Source organism: Moschus berezovskii, chromosome 13 (genome assembly GCF_049115385.1).
Source record: "Moschus berezovskii isolate FMDL1 chromosome 13, NW_MosBer_1.0, whole genome shotgun sequence".
Lineage (NCBI taxonomy): Eukaryota > Metazoa > Chordata > Mammalia > Artiodactyla > Moschidae > Moschus > Moschus berezovskii.
The window spans coordinates 11047289-11066226 of record NC_142472.1 but is presented as its reverse complement, the minus strand read 5'-3'; the positions used below and the strand labels follow the sequence as shown (position 1 = coordinate 11066226).

The following is an 18938-nucleotide window of genomic DNA, read 5'->3' as shown; positions in this document are numbered from 1 at the left end:
TCTCTCGAGTTTGGTCGTCTGGTAACTGCTGTGAACCGCCATTCCCTCTTGTCTGGCTGGTGGTGACAGTGCCATCATGTACCACAAGCTGAACTTGGTGACAGGACACTCTGAGGCATTTCTTTGAGATCTCCATATACTCTAGAAGTAGAATTACGGTGGAGTCCACTGTGAACGCATCAGTGCTTGGTATAAGCCAAGCAGGAATTTTGTCAACAAAGCAGTGAGGTTGCTTGATGCTGATTTTTTTTTTGTTACCTCTGCACTTCCTCCGGCTGCCTGTGTTTCCTGGTTGATTATCACCTCTGTTTTCAGCAACGAGCAGCCTTTTTGGCCCGCGAGGAGAGGAGATGTTGGCACCTACCGCAGCTGACCGTGATTCACACATGCATTTCAGTTATTTTCTCAGTATTTGGTTGAACTGAGTTGGCTGTATTCTCTCACCCTCCCTTAGTAACATTTTGTGGCTGTGAAAATTGTTTCTCTCCTCATCCAGCTCGGCAACAGTTGTCAGGTAACATCTAACATGTGCATGGTACGAGCCACATCTGCCTTGCAGATCATGAGTTTTCCTTTTATTAATCAAGGATTTTTAATGTAGTGACTTTTTTTTAGTGTAAATAAAAGTGCTCTCAAGTTCTCAATTTTATTAAGTTTTTTTAGTAGCTTAATTGAGATTGAATCATATACTATATAGTTCACCTACTTAAAAGAGGTCAATTCAGGGAATTCTCTGGCTGGCCAGTGGATAGAACTTGGCACTTTCACCGCCAGGGCCCGAGGTTTGATCTCTGGTCAGGGAGCTAAGATCCCTCAAGCCACCGGCACAGCCAAAAAAAAAAAAAAGTACAATTCTGTGATTTTTGAGTATGTCCGCAGAGTTGTCCCACCATCACCACATTCAATTTCAGAACATGGGTGTTGCTTCCAGAAGAGACCATCCCCATTAGTAGTCGGTCCTGCATCCTCCCACCCACCTCACCCCGGCAGCCAGCCATCTGGTTTCTGACTCTCTAGACTTGCCTGTTCTAGATGCCGAATCGAATCAGGCACTGTCTGGCCCTTTGTGATGGGCCTCACGTTGGCCTCACGTTTCTGAGGTTTGTCCTTGTGGCAGCATGCCTGACCGTCCTTCATTCCAGTTTCTGTCATTGTCCCTTCATCTGGCCGGGTCTCACCTCTTGGCCTCACCAAGACTAGTTTCCATTAGCATCCTTTCCACAAAACATACTTCGTGTACTTAGTGTTCAGCCAGGCTCTGGGGAGTACCACAGTGAACAAGACAGCACGGTCTTTCCTCTTCCGGAGTCAGAGTAGGGAGCAAATTGTCATGAGGGCTCTTCTAGAAGTCCCTCCCCCAGGAAAGTGGGTCTGGAATGGAGCCCTGAACGCTGTATACCTAAACCTGTGTGTGTGTGTCTCTGTGTCTGTGTGTGTGTGTAGCTCAGGAGTCCACCTTGACTCCAAAGGGAGCAGGTTCTCAGTCAAGATGAACCCTAGCAGCCCTGAAGACAGTACCCGAGCACGTGGCTTGCTTCTCAGCACTTTTCCTTTTCAGCTTTACTCTTTCACTTTTTGGTGCAATTTGATTTAAAAGCCATCCTTTTCAAGTTGCTGCGCTGCCTTGTCAACAAAGCAATCTAATCAGTTAGAGCTAGTTCTTTTATGACTTTTTTCTTTTATGAGTCTGAAGTGTGTAGTATCAGGTACGGAATAAGTTACTAGCACTCGGTTGATAAAAATCTGCAAATTAAATCAGAACTAGGTGCGAGAACTCCATTTTCAAGTGAAATTCAAGCTCTGCTGTTTATCTCAATCTGCACCTTCTTGCAGAAACTGCTGTTATGTTTTGGGTGCTCTTGCAGTTGATCACACTGACCTTTGTGACACAATTCAGAACAGGAAGATAGGATCAATATAAATTCTAATCCCTTTCCAAGGCTGACTCATTAAGTGACCTCGAGAAAATCATTTCTGTTTTCCACTCTGCCTTGGTCTTCATGAGAAAGAAGAGGGTGGTTTAGTCTCATGGTGCTTGAGGACGCAAGTATACGATGACCACGTACTCAGTGTTTGGGGGAGATTGAAATTACCAGCAATCCTAGTTCTCTTCATAATTGTTTTTTATTTTTAATTTTCTCATTTATTAATTACTTTTTTAAAACCATGAATGAATTTAGAGATGTATCTTGAAGCACACCTAATGTTAAACAGGGGAATATTAGGGGAAAAAAAGTGTCTCCGTAATCATTTTTTAAATCTTTCCTCCTCAAAAAAAAGAAAAGACATCCCTGTGGGTTTTCAAAACCAGTAAACAGTCCGAGTGCAGGACAGACCCCTGGGCTACCCATGAGTTTTTCAGGAAAAAAAGTCTTTCTGATCATCTCAAGAAGTCTTGACTTTCATGGAACCCACCCCAGCTTCAGGCCTGCGGCCTGCTGCAGTGAGTGACAGACGTGGTTTTGTGAAGAAGGCAGCAGGAGCACAGGAGTTTCCAGGCTCATGAGTCATGATCTCCTGTTCGAGATCAGAGCGCAGATTAGCGATACCAAGATTTTTTTTTTTAATCATACTTTCTAAGTGATGGCGGTATACACACCCTTGTCTCTCCCGGATTCCCGGGGAGGGGCGAGAGGTGCAGGTGCCGCTCCGTTGGTGTTTCGGAGCAGGGGCTCTGGGCTATGAGATCACCGCTCAGTACTTGACTTCTGCGTTCCTGAGCTGCCCGTTGCTGCCATCTTCGTAGGGGTGGTACTCAAGGGTCCTTGCTCAGTAGAGATGCCCATCAGAGTGCCTCCATCAGTGCAGGTGACACTCGTAGGCAGTCTGTAAAAGAGGGGGTAAAGTGGAGAGTGTCTGGACCTGTGTCTGCCTGGGCATCTCCTGCAGCCGCTCGGGCAAGTGACCCCCTGGGCTCCTGCTGCAATGGAGAAGACCTGTTTTTGAGAGAGAACTGCCTGGCTTTCAAGACATCCTGTGTAAGGGAAGGAACCGGGTCTCCCGCGTTGCAGTCATATTGTTTACCATCTGAGCCACCAGGGAAGTAAGATACTGATTTGGAAGAGGCAACTCGGAGTGATTAGTTTAAGGACCATCTAGTCCAATTTTCTGTTGCACATGAGACAACCTAGACCTTCAGGTTGTCTCGTCCTCTCAGACTACTTGACTGAGTTCTGCAGACATTCAGAGATGGGGAGACCAGTAAGGATTTGGACAGTCAAGAAAGAAGCTAGTTACAGATGGAAAACAAGAACCGGGCCCTGTACACACTGGTAGGGTGGCAGAGGGGTGGAGGGCCGGGGGAGGGCATTTTAGGGAACAGGCACAGTTTGGGCAGATGTTGTCTCGGTAAGTGAGGACACGGTAAGTGGAAGGAATGTACAGGGAAGAGATGAGGAGTATTTGGGATGAGGCTGGTTTTGGAGGACCTTCAAACCAGGACAGAACAATTCAGACGTGATTTCACATGCAATTAAGATCCTCAGTTGGAGAAGGAAATGGCAACCCACTCCAGTGTTCTTGCCTGGAGAATCCCACGGGTGGGGAAGCCTGATGGGCTGCCGTCTGTGGGGTCGCACAGAGTCGGACACGACTGAAGCGACTTAGCAGCAGCAGCAGCAGCAAGATCCTCAGTTGAGGTGGTGGCGTTGTGAAAGGCCGTAGAGACACGGGTCGCCTGCCATGGCGTACAGGCTGGTCGGGGCCAGTACGGTCACACCTGGGGGTGCTGCAGGTTCGGCTCCAGGCCACATGAAAGCAAGTGGTTCAGTAAAGCGAGTCCCTCGAATTTATGAGTTCCCAGTGCATATAAAACTCATGTTTATACTATACTGTAGTCTGTTAAATATGCAATAGCATTATGTCCTTAAAAATGTACATACCGTAATCAAAAAAATACATTATTGGTAAAAAATACTAGGCATCATCTGAGCCTTCCAGGAGTAATCTTTATGCTCGCTGAGGGTCTTGCCTCAGTGCTGAAGGCCTCTGACGAGTCATCAGGGTGGTGTTTGCTGAAGGTTGGGGTGGGTGTGGCAATTTCTTAAAATAAGACAGCAGCATGCATGGCACCCTGGAACAGTTACAACAGTAGCATCAAAGGTCACCAGTCACAGGTCACCATGGCAAGTAGTGATGCACAGGCACAGAGTAAGTAAATGCTGCTGGGAAAATGTCGCGGATAGATACGCTCAGTGCAGCGTTGCCACAGACCTTCAGTGTGTAACAAACGGAATATCTGTGACGCTCAGTAAAGCACGGCAGTGAGCTCATTTAAGAGGCTGTTGGTTTAATCACACAGGATGACAGCGAAGTTGGACACAGTGGCAGACCCCCTTACAGGTGGTACTTGAGAGTGGGCTGGATTTGATGTACAGAGCAGCGAGCTGAGTCCAGAAGGGTCGCCAGGCTTTCAGGAGATGCTGTCCGCCCTGGCCCAGTGCTGGTCGGAGGACGAGTAAGGAAGTGACAGATGATTGCCGAAGGGTGAAGATGAGTGACCGCTCGGCGGGGAAGAGAGATAAAAAGAGGGGAAACGCTGAGTCATCCCCAATCTCAGTTTTAATAACAATTTTCACCTCTTCTTCTGTCCAGACACTTACTGGTAACAAGCACCAGAACTAAACTTAATTTTTACTCTTATCTAATATCTGTGTAGAGCTAAGGTTAAGGAGCAAAAGAAAAAAAAAAGCAAAACAAATTGTAAACAAAAGGTGTAACGCGGAAGCATGTCATCCCAGTGCCAACAGTTGCCCTTTCCTTCATGTTTTCAAGGAAGCTGTGCCTTGTGCTGTGCAGTTCTGTGTTCAGTGTTCAGACGCGTGTGCTGGTGAATCAAGTGAAGAGGGTAAAGACGCCTTCAAGCGAGACAGAGGTGTCCTCTTCCTGCACCAGATGGCCCCAGCCTGGGCTGCTCATACCCTCACCACCACTTCCTCCTCACAAGAGAGTGCGCGTTCCCGTTCAATGCCAAAATCAAAACCAAACCTCCCCCCAAAAGGCGGGGTCCCCTTTGATCCTGACGCTCCACGGAAGAGAAGATCCCTGTTAGAGGAGGGTCAGCCAGCCTTGGAGAAATGTGAGCACCCCCACCCCACCCCAGGCATGGCAGTACCTGGGATCCCCAGTATCACCCCTGCTCCTCGCCCCCCGGGGTGGGGAGCCCGTGACCTCAGGGTCATCTGAAGTCAGCTGCTCTCGTCTCCTGGGTCCTTTCCTCTGCCTGTTAGAATTGCACCCATGTTTCAGGAGACGTTAAGACCGGTGGTGATGGGAAGCCCCGGCCTCTCATGAGACATGCGTCCAAGACACACAGAACTCAGGACGCGCGTCGGTTGGCACGCACACAAGCCGGAGCGCCCCTTGCAGGGAGCACAGTGGCCTGGGCTGTGGCATTGCTTTCTAATTGTGGCCTCTGGGCACTTCCTCACCCAACTCCTCACTGCCTCCCAAGTCCAGTCCCCAGACCACACCCGTGGCCCGGGCCCTCCCCACCCAGCAAGGGAGTGGCCCCCAGAGCTCTGGCCAACGAGGATAAGGAGGAGGAGCCATGGCAGAGGGCATCAGGCCGTCATTGGAGAGTCCTGTCTCAGATCTCACTACTGTGGTAGTTGCCTTGTGTTCTGCTGAGAAGGGTGGTTGATGTGAAGTGTCTGAGCCCCCCAAACTGGCTGTCAGATAACCCCAAAGAAAACTGAGAGCTGTCAAATTAACCTGGGACTGTGTTCAAGCAGCCCTAGTTTCCCTCTGGTCAGTGGTTTCCTCCGAGCACCTGCTAAGACCGCTTGTGCCCAGCAGCACAGAGCGCCACTGTCATGACCGCTTCTGGCATCTGTGCAAACGTGACGATGGGGCGCTTCACACGCTGAGTCCGCCTCCGTCTCCCATGTGCTTCTCCTGGTCACATTCCTAGGCGTGACCCAGGAACTGCTTCCCAAAGACATGATCGGACTTGTTCTCAGCCCTGTGATTGTCCTTCCATCTTTCCTCCGCGTGATGGATAGACGTATGGCTAGTTTCTGGGTGTGGCGGCTCTCATGGGGTTTGTTTCTGGGTTTTGCTGTGAAGCTAGTGCTCGTGATAGCAGCCCCTGGCGCTCAGTCAGCAGGAGGCCTCTCCCATCGCCCTCAGTCACTGCACGCCGCATCCCCAGCACCTCCTGTTCAGTTTCTACCGTGCCTTTGTTTTGTCACCTCAGCTAAGCGCTCTCTGGGCCATAGGAAATTAGTCACTTCTTGGTGTGTCACAGCCCTCTTTACCTGGCCCCAGTGCAGCGCTCTGCACGTAGAAGGTACGGGAATGAAGCCAAGCCTACTCGTATTTACACCGTGAGCGGCAGCCTGCGATGCAGACAGGGCAGCAGTCCATGATTTATAAACACCCCTCCCGTGAGCCTAGCTGCAGCTTCCCGGCACCACCGCAGCCTCCCAGCCGCGGTTCTTTGAAAACTCCTGGTTCCCACGTTAGAGGGAGTCAGTGCCTCCGGCCGCCTCCTGCCATTAAAGGTCCTATCGGCTGTGTGATGTGCTCCACTCTCTGGACCTCCCAGCCTCAGCCCCTCCCACCCTGTCCATCCCAACACTTAGGGCCCTGTATTACAACTCACTGTTCCGTCTTTGCCAAGGAAACCCCCCTAGAACTTCACTCAGCAATATGCTTTGCTGTATATTTGTCCACTGCCTTATTCAGCAAATATTTCTTAAGTCGTTGGATGTGCCGGGTGACAGGCGAGATTGGGTCTATTAATACAGAGACAAGAAAGACAGTCTCAGCCTTCATGGATCTCATCATCTGCTGGGAAGATTCCTAGCAGAGAATTGAAGTGTAACGTGCCAAGGGGCTGTCCTTGGCAAGGTGTGTGAGGGAGCAGCTCACCCCGGACTCGGGGGATTAGAGAAGCCTCCTGGGCAGGTGTCTAGACTGTGAGGCCAGAGTGGTGAGGAAGACCATTGGGATGGCCAACAGGAGGCTGGCAAGCCTTGGTAAGAAACCCGAACTGTATCCTAAAACCAATAGGAGCTTGATGAGTATCAAAGAACATCTACACTTACCCGAGAAGGCCGTTAGTACACTCTTAATTTTTTCTTAATTTTTTTTCTAACTCTGCATCTCCATATGGCTAGATATTTTTCTATACTTCAGAAGCCAGAGTAGCTTGTAGCAGAATTGACTACAGACGCAGATGCGAGAATCCAGCTGTCTTCCATTAAGCCAGACATAAAAGAGATTTACAAAAATAGAAAATAATGACATTCTTCTCAGTAACTAATAATCTTTGTTTTGGAAAATGTTGGGGTTTTTTTTTTCCATAAAAGTATGTTAGCAAGTAGTGGGTTTGTGATTGCTATCAATGAAGGAAAAGTATTTTAAGACTGATAGAAAGGCAGTGGGAACCACTGAAAGGTTTTTAAGTGGAGAGATGGCATGATGAGATTTGTCTCTCAGAAAATCACCCTTGATAGTGATCTAAAATGGGACGGCAGGAGTCAGAGTGGAGAGAAACAGACAGATTCCAAAGGACTAGGGACTTAGTTTGCAGAGCTGGTGAGCTGGCATGTGCTGTGGATGGACATCCGTGTCATTCCCCAGGAGTGGGGACACAGGAAGAGATATGGGACCGATGGCGAGTTTTGTGTGGGACATGCTCCATCTTACATGTCTCTGGAGCCTCTGAGGGGACGTGTCAGGAGAGCCGGCCGTGTGGCTCCAGGGGGCAGCACCTGGTGTGGGGGGCGGGTAGGAGTCTCCACCAGACGCCTGGGAACTAAAGCCCTGGGACAGACGTAGAAAGAGAGGAGGAATGATCCTAACAGGACCTTAGGGACACTGGCCCGCGTGCTAAGAACACAGATCGGAGGCAGCGGCTCTCAGGGGCACTCAGGGAGTGACCAGAGGCTCAAAAGACCAAGAAAGTGTGATTCTCCAGAAGCCAGAGGGGCATGGGGGCAGGGGTCGGGGGATCCGGTGCCCCGGGAGGGTGTGGAGAGCGAAGGAGGTGCTGCTCACCAAGCAGAGGGTGTTCCGGGTAACCTGGACGAAGAGGGAAAAGCAATTTAACGGATAGGATACCAGACTGGGAGTTTCTGGAAGGCGGGGACACCGTCTGAGCTCTCTCTCCAGCTTCATGGCTCAGGTTCTTAGCGGTGCTTGAGTAGGCACTCTGATTCCGCCGATTTTACTGTAACCGAGCCACCCGAAGCAGTCTGGTCTTCCCTGTGTCTGAACTCCACGGTAAACTGCTCGTGTTGAACGTACAGTGTTTCCTTAGAGTCTGCGGCAGGACTTCCCGAGCCCTGGGTCCCGGTCACAGGTAGGCTGAGGTGGCGATCCCTTCAGCGCACAGGGCAGTGGGGAGGGCCCGAAGCTGCCAGGCCAGGTGTGGGGGCTTCCTCTGTCCTGTGTGTCACACCCATACCGCCCTCTGTGTGTGCTGCGACGTGGAGGCCACTGGACAGCCATGGGCCACAGCAGGGCTGATGGTTCCTGCATAGGTGCTGCCTCTTGGTGTCACTGAGCAGCCCTGTCACTATGCCCTGATGGACCCATAACCCACCCCAGCATCTTCCTGACACAGTCCACAGGCAGCCACCGTGGAGAGGGTCCCACCTGCTCTACAGTTCAGAACCTAGCATCTGATAAAGGCTTTCAGATCACCAAGACAGAGAATAAAGGATGCTTTCCCCACCCCCAGGGACCAACCTTTTACAGTAAGATAAGGATGCTTTTGGAAAGACTTCATTGTTCTGAACCATCACATTCATTTATACCCGCTGTGTAACCTCCATCTCGCCCTTTGCTGGGGAACCAGCTTTGGGCTGCCCTGAGCTGAGAGTCGTGCCCGCCACCTGGGGGTTTTGATGCAAATCTCACCCCCAGTGCAGCTCTCCACAGCCCTGTAGTTGAGCTGGGAAGATGAGAAATAACCCTGTAAGACACCATACAAGTATCAGAGGGTAATAATAGCTAAATATATATGTAATATGCTTTTAGACATTTTTCAGGCTCTGTTTTAAAGGCTTTACATGTACAAACTCATTATTTCTCATATCCTTATGAGTTGAATGTAGTTGTTATTTGCATGTTCAGTTCAGTTCAGTCGCTCAGTCGTGTCCGACTCTTTGCAACCCCATGAATCACAGCACGCCAGGCCTCCCTGTCCATCAGCAACTCCCAGAGTTCACTCAAACTCATGTCCATCGAGTCGGTGATGCCATCCAGCCATCTCATTCTCTGTCATCCCCGTCTCCTCCTGCCCCCAGTCCCTCCCAGCATCACAGTCTTTTCCAGTGAGTCAACTCGTTGCATGAGGTGGCCAAAGTATTGGAGCTTCAGCTTTAGCATCAGTCCTTCCAATGAACATCCAGGACTGATCTCCTTTAGAATGGACTGGTTGGATCTGTTACAGATGAGAAAACTGAAGTTCAAAGAAGTTGTTTTTTTGTTTTTTAACTAAAACCTCAGGTTACATAGACTTCCCTGATGGTTCAGATGGTAGGGCGTCTGCCTACAACGCAGGAGACCTGGGTTCAATCCCTGGGTGGGGAAGATCCCCTGGAGAAGGAAATGGCAAGCCACTCCAGTGTTCTTGCCTGGAGAATCCCATGGATGGAGGAGCCTGGTGGTCTACAGTCCATGGGGTTGCAAAGAGGCGGACACGACTGAGCGACTTCATGTATGTTCTGGCTCTAGAGACTGCTTCAGTCACTCAGCCTCCTCTACTCCTTTGTCCTCCATCATTACTCCAGAGCATTGTTTTGGCCCTTGAAGTAGGAATAAATGCATTCTCAGTCCCCAGTCTTTGAACAGCCTGACAAAATGCCTGGCTCTCCTCTCCATGGTTGAAACCATGCTCAGCCTTTAAAACTCAGCTAAAAGCCCCCACCCTCTTTGAAGTTTCACCCCCGAACTTCGGCTGCACCCTTTGATGCCTCGTGGCTTCCTTCCTGGACCTCCTTGCCTGGTTCTGACTTTTCCCTTTCTGGATGTCTTCCTTTCCCTGAGGAGATCAGGAGCTCCATGGCAGCAAGGACCAGACCATGTGCCTTGCTCGTGTTTCCCGTGGAAGCCACGAGTGCCCCCGGGGCCCCTGGGGGACTTTTCTGACCAGGCTTCTCAGTGTAGATATGGCCTGCCTGGCAGTCCCCTCTGAAACCAGCCAAGACCTTTAGAGATAGAGTTCTAGTCCACGTAACTTCCACATAATGCAACATGATCAATCTTTTGCTGCTCTCAGTTGGAAAATCTGTTGTTTGCTTGTTTTCAGAAGAACTTTGACTTCATTTGAAAATCTCCTTACCAACTAATAACATAAAATGGCTCTTCAAAATGCAAGCTGTTTCCTCCTTCCTCTTTTGAGTCTGTGGTTATTGCTTTTGAAGAAGACAAAGTGAAGGAAGTGTTTCCTGTTTGCAGAGGCTCACGTTGAACCTGCAGAAAGAGCAGACCAGTGTCAAAACACCCCAGAACCTAGAGCTCCTGCGACTTTCTGCTTTTGAAGCACTTTTTTCGATCCCAGCTTGGGGGCTAGTTTTGTTTTTTGTTGTTGGTTTTTTGTTTTGCTTTGCTTTGCTTATTCTTCCCCTCTCACTCCCTTTGAAGAATAAAATGTCACAGATTCACCCAGAGGCTCATTCCCCTTCCCACCCTCCTGTCCTGAAGCAGGTGTATTGTGTATCTGATGCCTTTTACGGTGTCCACAGCCTGCTTGTATTTGTATCTTCGCCACCTGTATGTATATCAGGGCTTCTCAGCCAGGACACTACGGGCCTCTCAGTCCAGGCCGTCCTTTGTTGTGGGGTCTGTCCTGTGCATTAGAGGATGCTTAGTCGCAGCCATGGCCTCTACTTCCTAAAAACCATCAGCACCCACCACCCTCTCCCTAGACTCCTCCCCACCCCCTGCTGCTGCTGCTAAGTCACTTCAGTCGTGTCCGACTCTGTGTGACCCCATAGACGGAAGCCCACCAGGCTCCCCCTTCCTGGGATTCTCCAGGCAAGAACACTAGAGTGGGTTGCCATTTCCTTCTCCAGTGTGTGAAAGTGAAGTCGCTCAGTCGTGTCCAACCCTTAGCGACCCCATGGACTGCAGCCTACCAGGCTCCTCCATGCATGGGATTTTCTAGGCAAGAGTACTGGAGTGGCTTGCCATTGCCTTCTCTGCCCCATCCCCTAAGACAACCAAAAATGCCTCCAGACATCTGCCCCCAAATATTCCCTGGGGGGTGGGGGCAGAATCACCACGTGTGTGTGTGTGTGTGTGTGTGTGTACACACATACATATATATCCATAAAATAGGCTACACAGTATGCTATTCTAAATATTTTTAAATTTATGTAAACAGTTTTATATACATATATTCTTACGTAGCTTTCTTTGTTCATTCAACATTGTATTTTTGAGATGTATCCATTAGATCTAGTTCATTTATTCTAGCTGCACATGTAATAGTCTTTTATATAATGGAACCACTCACTAGTTTATTTCCCTACTTAGGGACAGCTGAATTTTTTTACGCTTTCTTACTTAATATTATAATTGGTGCTTCAGAGAGTATCCTTCTAAATGTCCCTCAAGGCACTCCTAGCTCCCTGGAGATAAAATTGCTAGACTAGAGAACATCCTCAGTTTTACTGGATCTTGACACATTGTTCTCTGAAATGTTTGTGCCAATGTAAACTCTCATCAACACTGCATAGAATTCCCATTTCCTTCACATCACCCCCATCCTTGGTATTGTTAGACATTTTATTTTTGCCAGTCCTACAGTTATGAAATGACTTAATGATGTTTTAGTTTGCATTTCCCATGCTAGTGAGGTTGAAGATCTTATGTTTATTGATTCAGGGTTTCCTCTTCAGCAAATTGTTTTTTCATATGTATTCTCCACTTTTCTCTTGTGTTATTTTTTTCTCATTGATTCTCTACATATTCTGGATACTATTTTGTCAGTTATGTGTTACAAACGTCTTCTCTTAATCTATGCTTTGTCTTCCAGCTCTATTGTTTTTAATCATACAAAATTCTTATTTGTCATAATTGTTAGCAGCCCTTTTTTTGTGATTTATGCTTCACATTTTGGTTTTAGAAATCCTTTCCCATCCCAGCAACATTAAGAATATCTCTTATTTTTTCTAAGATGTTTATTAACAGCTTAGCTTTCCAGATTTAAATCTTTAACCTATGGGGTTTATTTTACAATAAGCTTATTTTGTATGTGGCAGGAGGTCTAATTCTGTCTTTCTCCATGTCTGTAGCCAGTTGTCCCAGCACTGTTCACTAAATGGTGTCCTTCCTGCTGACTTACAGGGCCCCTCCGTCATTTACTAAGTGTCTGTGTTTCCTTCTGATTTCTCGGCCTGTTTCTTTGCCCTGCTCACCTGTCACGTGCTCATGCCATCCTACTTTAATTCTTGTCATCTGGCAGTAAGTCCTAATAACTGGTAGACAAAGTCCTCCTTTATATTTCTTGAAAGTATTCGGGTCTAGTTTTGACCCTTAATTTCAGGCTGTCTCGTTCCACCAAAACAAACACACGCACACACAGCTTTAGCTGCATGTGACAGCATCGTGAAGTCACAGAAACCTAAACAAGGTATGAGTCTGTGTCGTGTAAAACAAACCAGGCGTTGACAGCCCCCAACCGTCAGGAGCAGTTGCTGCCCCCAGTCTCCTCTTCTCTTACTGCTGCCCTGTCCTCAACTTGGGGCCAGGAAGGAGGAGGAAGCACTGAGGAAGGCTGCGTCCCTGCCTTGAAGGTCCCCCTGGGGGTCCCGCGTGCCCTTCCTGCTTGCATACCATTGGCCCATTGAGTCCATGTGGGGGACGCTGAGAATGTGTTGTAGTAACTGTGTCACCAACAGAAATCTTATTTTTAATAAGAATGTGGATATTGAGAGTCAACCCACCATCTTTGCTGCACTCTGGAATTAGAGTGTGGAAAGATGCCAGTTTTGAGCCTTCTCAGGCAGGAATGGGCTGTCTTTCCACTGATTCCCTTCAATCACGCTTACCATTTTTCATGGAGACCTTGCGGATCTTCTGTTCGATTTAATTCGTAAGGACCTATGGGTGAGTGTGAGAGCTGTTAGTTGCTCAGTCTTGTGTGACTCTTTGCGACCCCGTGGACCTCCAGATTCCTCTGTCCATGGGATTTCCCAGACAAGAGTACTGAAGTGGGTTGCCATTTCCTTCTCCAGGGGATGTTCCCGACTCAGAGATCAAACCCACGTCTCTTGTGTTGCAGGCAGACTCTTTACCATCTGAGTCACCAGGGAAGCCCTCGTAGGTACCTAAATAGTTTCTATTATTCTTTGTAAATAGGAATTGTTTGCAGTTCCATCTTCTCGGTGATCACAGGCAGGGGACGTTCCTGATATTTTTGTCTCTTGTATCTGTCTTGGTAGTCCTCGTTTTCTAGGTAAGACGGCCGTCCTGTGTGAATGACAGCTTTGTTTTGTCCCTTCCATCCTGCTGCATTTTCTTTCACAACTGGTTGGTCTGTCTGCATTATGCAGTGACTTGTGTTGAATGCAAGAGGTGGTAATAGGCATTCTTGTCTCTTCATCAAGTTTTATCAAATTATTTTTGTATCTGTTGAGTGAGCATTTGTTTTTTCTCTTTTAATTTGTTAATATGTGAATTACATTACTATATTTTCTAAGACTTCTGAGATAAATCCTAATTTAATATATCTTATTGGATAAGATGGTAATTTTTTTTAACATTGTTGGATTGAGTTTGTTGATATTTTATTTATGATTGTTGTACCTGTCCATAAATTAAAAATGGGCTGTTTTCTGATGGCCTCCTCTGATTTTGGAAACAGCATTACATAGCCTCAGAAAATTAGATGGAGAGCTCTTTTCCTTTTCTCTTCTCTAGAACAATTTGTATGACAGCAGGTCCTTAAAATTTTCATGGACTTCACCTGTAGATTTTTAGTAGGTAGATTCTTAAGTATTATTTCAGTGACATTAATGGCTAAAAGTCTTGTCAAGTTTTCTATTTCTTCTTGTAATGTTCTATAAAGTATAACATACAGAAAAGTTAGCATATAAAGGGAGTCATACAAATGTACTATTTTGTATGTACTTGTTTACTCAGTATTACAATGAGAGATTTCACCACGTAGTTGCATACAGTCGTAGCCTCTTTCAGGCCCAAGGCCTCCACTCCTGAACCCAGATAGGTGCTAGTACCCAGGGGGGTCTGAGTTAGCAGAGTGTGCTCACCCTCACACTCTGCTTCTTTACCGCCCTGGTTTCCAGAGCTTGTTTCTGTCACCCTAGGGCCTCTGTCTCCCCTTTGTGTCCAGCTCTGCTTTTGAAATATTTTAAAATTTTATCCACAAGTATTTATAGTAGGAAAAATTTTAGGTTTTCTTAGTCTCTAAATCTTCCAGAACCAGAAGACATCTAGAAACAGATTGAAGTTGATAAATTAAAAATTTGGCATATGGGTAAAAAAACATCCATTTTTAAAAAGCAGCATGAGGTGAATACTCTTTTTTCTTCCCATTGTGGCTTCTGTTCACTGATGACGTAGAAAAGGCAAGAAATGACCTCCCCATCCATGTTTAGTTATCCAGAAAGCCACATGGAGGACAGGCCTGAACCGCTTTTCCCTTTGTGGAGGATTTACCTTTACATTCTCAAGCCTGTCCCCCAACCTGAGGTTTATCTCCACCTGCAGTCTCTCTCTCTCTGCTGACCTTGCTCAAATTTTACTCAAATTTTAAAAAAGAACAAGAAGAGAGAGGAGCAGCATTTTAAAGAGCTGCTGAAGAAGCTCCAGGTTTCTGGTCGCCCACCCCGAGTTAGCCTCCTCCTTGCGGCTTCTCCAGAGCCCAGCGGGGTCGGGATGGCGTCGGTGGGGACACCGTGGGGCTGAGGTTAGGAGTGACTGCATGCGTCTTCCGCCACCTTCCGCAGCCAGAGGGCACAAGTCCCTTTGGCAGCACCTACCCCCTCCGTTTCTTTCAGCGCATCTCCTGCAGGCTGCCGATTTCAGCCTATTGATGGAAGGCTGCAGGACTCTTTCCGCTTGCGCACAGCACATCCATCTGACATCTCGCCTCCAGGCTGCAGCTGTGACTGCGTCACTGGAGAAGGCTCTGCCGAGCTTTCCGAGGCTTCCTCGCCTCCACGTCTAACCTCTGCGGTGATCTCTTTCTAGGGAGGAATGATCAACTGGAACCGTCTTTTCCCTCCTCTGCGTCAGCGAAGAAACGCCAACTATCAGGATGGTCGGCGATCTGGACAACCAGCGTCCCCACCTCCAGAGGTTTCGGAGGAGCAGGTACTCCCAACACCCGGTACTTGCCCTAAACCCGGGCTTCAAACCCCAGAAGTTTTGGTGAATAGGGCTTGAAAGAATTCAAGCGCATATTGATAAATAGAGATCTTGATACCAGGTAAACTGCCGGCTATACTCGTTTTAGACACTTGGGCCCTGTCATTGGCCTCTCTGGGTCTTTGCGGGGGATATAATTTCAAAAAAAAAAATGCATTGCAATTGCTAATTTTTAAGTGTATGACATTTCATATGTACACAACTGCTGAACCTGGTTCGCTGCAAGGGCTGGGAGAGGAGGAGGCAGAAGGTCCAGGAGCTTCTCTGTCTGTGTGGTTCTGACTTTAGGAATCAAGTAAATGTTTTCAGGTTCAAAAAGCAAGTCAACACTGGGGACAGCCATAAAACTAAAAGGCAACTGAAGTAAATGTTCCAACTGTATCTTAAGGGAATAAAATAAGAAAGGGGGAAAATTAATTTCAGTTACTTGTGAACATAATATGTCCTCTGCCTAAAAAAAAAACAGAAAAAAGAACTGCAAACAAATCTCAAACTCCTCATGGGTACGAATACAGCAATTCTGAAATTATATTGTATGTGTGGGCTTCCCAGGTGGTGCTAGTGGTAAAGAACCCACCTGCCAGTGCAAGAGACAGAAGAGACTTGGATACATTCCCTGGGTCGGGCAGATCCCTGGAGAAGGAAATGGCCGCTCAGTCCCATGTTCTTGCCTGGAGAATCCCAGGGACAGAGGCACCTGGCGGGCTACAGTCCATGGGGTCGCAAAGAGTCAGACATGACTGAAGCGGCGTAGCATGCATGCATTGTAGATTAGAGCAGCCAAGGAAATAGGGGCAGGATATATGCGGCTTCATCTCAGGTGGCTCAGGGAAAATAAGTGGGAGAGAGACAGAGTGTGTGTGTGTAGAGCGTGTGTGTGTGTAGAGCGTGTGTGTGGAACATGTGCATGTGTGTGTGTGTGTAGAGCGTGTGTGTGTGAGCATGTATGTGTGTATAGAGCGTGTGTGTGTGTGGTTGTGTGTGTGTGTATAGAGCGTGTGTGTCTAGAGCATGTGTGTGTATGTGTGTAGAGCATGCGTGTGTGTGTGTGTGTGTGGAGCGTGTGTGTGTGTGTGTGTGTATGGAGAGCGTGTGTGTGTGGAGGGCGTGTGTGTGTGTGTGTGGAGCGCGCGTGTGTGTGTAGAGCATGCGTGTGTGTGTGTGTGTGTGTGTGGAGCGTGTGTGTGTGTGTATGGAGAGCGTGTGTGTGTGGAGGGCGTGTGTGTGTGTGTGTGGAGCGCGTGTGTGTGTGTGGAGCATGTGTGTGTGTGTGGAGAGCGTGTGTGTGTGTGCGTGTGGACGGAAAGCAACTGCAGCAAATAATAATTGGTGAATCTGGGTGGAAGAGTGATCAGAGTCATACTGCTCTTTTTGAAATTTTCCTTGAAGTTTGTGATTACTTCACACTGGGAAGTTTTTGAAAATCTATAAAAGTCAGCTTAGAGCATTTCAGTAACAATGCTTTTAAATTTCGTTCTGTGAACATAGCTTTTCTCTCAACAAAGCAGACCAAGGTCAGCATTTCATAGCGGGTGGCACCATGCCCTCCTCCACCCCCAGTCCCCAGAGCCAGCAAATTCTGGTCCAACCCAAGACCCTCAGCATCTGTGGCAAAACTGTCCATATCCTGGCTTTTTCTGGAAGTCAAGAGGGGCTCTTGGGCAGAACCTCCACGGGTCCCTCTGGGTGAGGCCACAAGTGAAAGAAACCAGCCGAATTTGCCTGACGAGTTGACCTAGCCCCTCGCCCTTAACTTCTCAGCCCAGACTCATCCTTTGAGCAACTCATTAGGGTTGAGAGATGCATTAAGGAGCCATAATTCTCTTCCGCCTCCATTGACAAATTACCAGAAAAATGTTAGCTCCATGATTAGAAACTAAAGCCGAGCAACTTGGCATTTGTGAGATATTTAAGATAACTGATTGAAAAATAAACCAGTACTCTCAAATTCAGGTGAAGAGAATCAAGTTCTGTTATATTACTGTCTCCTTGATAGAACCCAGCTCACATCCCTCACAGAGTAGCCGTTAACGATAGAAAGTATTTAAAGGGGAAATAGTTCTTAGTTATGACAGTTGGGTGGGGGGGAAAGTGTCAAAAAGTGATAACAAGGTGAATGTGTGTAATTGAAGTCTTAGCGTTGTTGTTTTTTTTTTAATGAATCATTGTCCTTGATCCTCCCAGAATGACAAGAGTGAGGTTAACATGTTGTCGGTATCAGTTTAAAATACCATTTGCTTCTTCTTGACTGTTTTGAAAAGATGTAAATACTCGAGAGGTTGTTTTTAACATAAACTTCCTTATTCATCGATTGTTTTTTCTGAATTTTGTCTTTTGTTTCTTAATTATCCTTAAATGCTCTTAAAGATGGTCCCTCGTTAAGACACAGTCTCCTGCTCCGGCATGATTTATGTAGATGCTCAGTAGTTCTTGTGGTAGGTGCTCGAGAGACTGTAAAAGAAAAAAAAGATGCTGCCCTTGTCTTGAGACCCTTAGAGTAACATTTACAAGTGCACCTTCCATGTGATCTCTTGGTTAGCTGGAGGCTAGCTAAGAGTTCTGCCAAGAGAACGCACTGGTCATAGCAAACACCCTCTTCCAACAACACAAGAGAAGACTCTACACATGGACAGCACCAGATGGTCAACACCGAAATCAGACTGATTGTATTCTTTGGAGCCAAAGATGGAGAAGCTCTATACAGTCAGCAAAAACAAGACTGGGAGCTGACAGTAGCTCAAATCATGAACTCCTTATTGCCAAATTCAGGCTTAAATTGAAGAAAGTGGGGAAAACCACTAGACCATTCAGGTATGACCTAAATCAAATCCCTTATGATTATACAGTAGAAGTGAGAAATAGATTCAAGGGATTAGATCTGATAGACAGAGTGCCTGATGAACTATGGACGGAGGTTCATGACATTATACAAGAGATAGGGAGCAAGACCGTCCCCAAGAAAAAGAAATACAAAAAAGCAAATGGCTGTCTGAGGAGGCCTTACAAATAGCTGTGAAAAGAAGAGAATCCAAAAGCAAAGGAGAAAAGGAAAGATATACCCATTTAAATGCAGAGTTCCAAAGCAAGGAGAGATAAGAAAGCCTTCCTCAGCAATCAGTGCAAAGAAATAGAGAAAAACTATAGAATGGGAAAGACTAGAGATCTCTTCAAGAAAATTAGAGATACCAGGGGAACATTTCATGCAAAGATGGGCTCAATAAAGGACAGAAATTGTATGGACCTAACAGAAGCAGAAGATACTAAGAAGAGGTGGCAAGAATACACAGAAGAACTGTACAAAAAAGATCTTCACAACCCAGATAATCACAATGGTGTGATCACTCACCTAGAGCCAGACATCCTAGAATGTGAAGTCAAGTGGGCCTTAGGAAGCATCACTCCGAACAAAGCTAGTGGAGGTGATGGAATTCCAGTTGAGCTATTTCACATCCTAAAAGATAATGCTGTGAAAGTGCTGCACTCAATATGTCAGCAAATTTGGAAAACTCAGCAGTGGCCACAGGACTGGAAAAGGTCAGTCTTCATTCCAATCCCAAAGAAAGGGAATGCCAAAGAATGCTCAAACTACC

General features: G+C 47.2%; 1 protein-coding gene across 1 annotated transcript in view; it reads left to right on the top strand.

Moving 5' to 3' along the window:
* UBAC2 (UBA domain containing 2) overlaps positions 1 to 18938 on the top strand; it is a 171050-nt gene that overhangs the window by 139891 nt on the left and 12221 nt on the right. The window contains exon 8 of the mRNA XM_055426606.2: positions 15172 to 15294. Within this exon, the coding sequence (XP_055282581.2) occupies positions 15172 to 15294 (123 nt within the window). The remainder of the gene's footprint in view (positions 1 to 15171; positions 15295 to 18938) is intronic.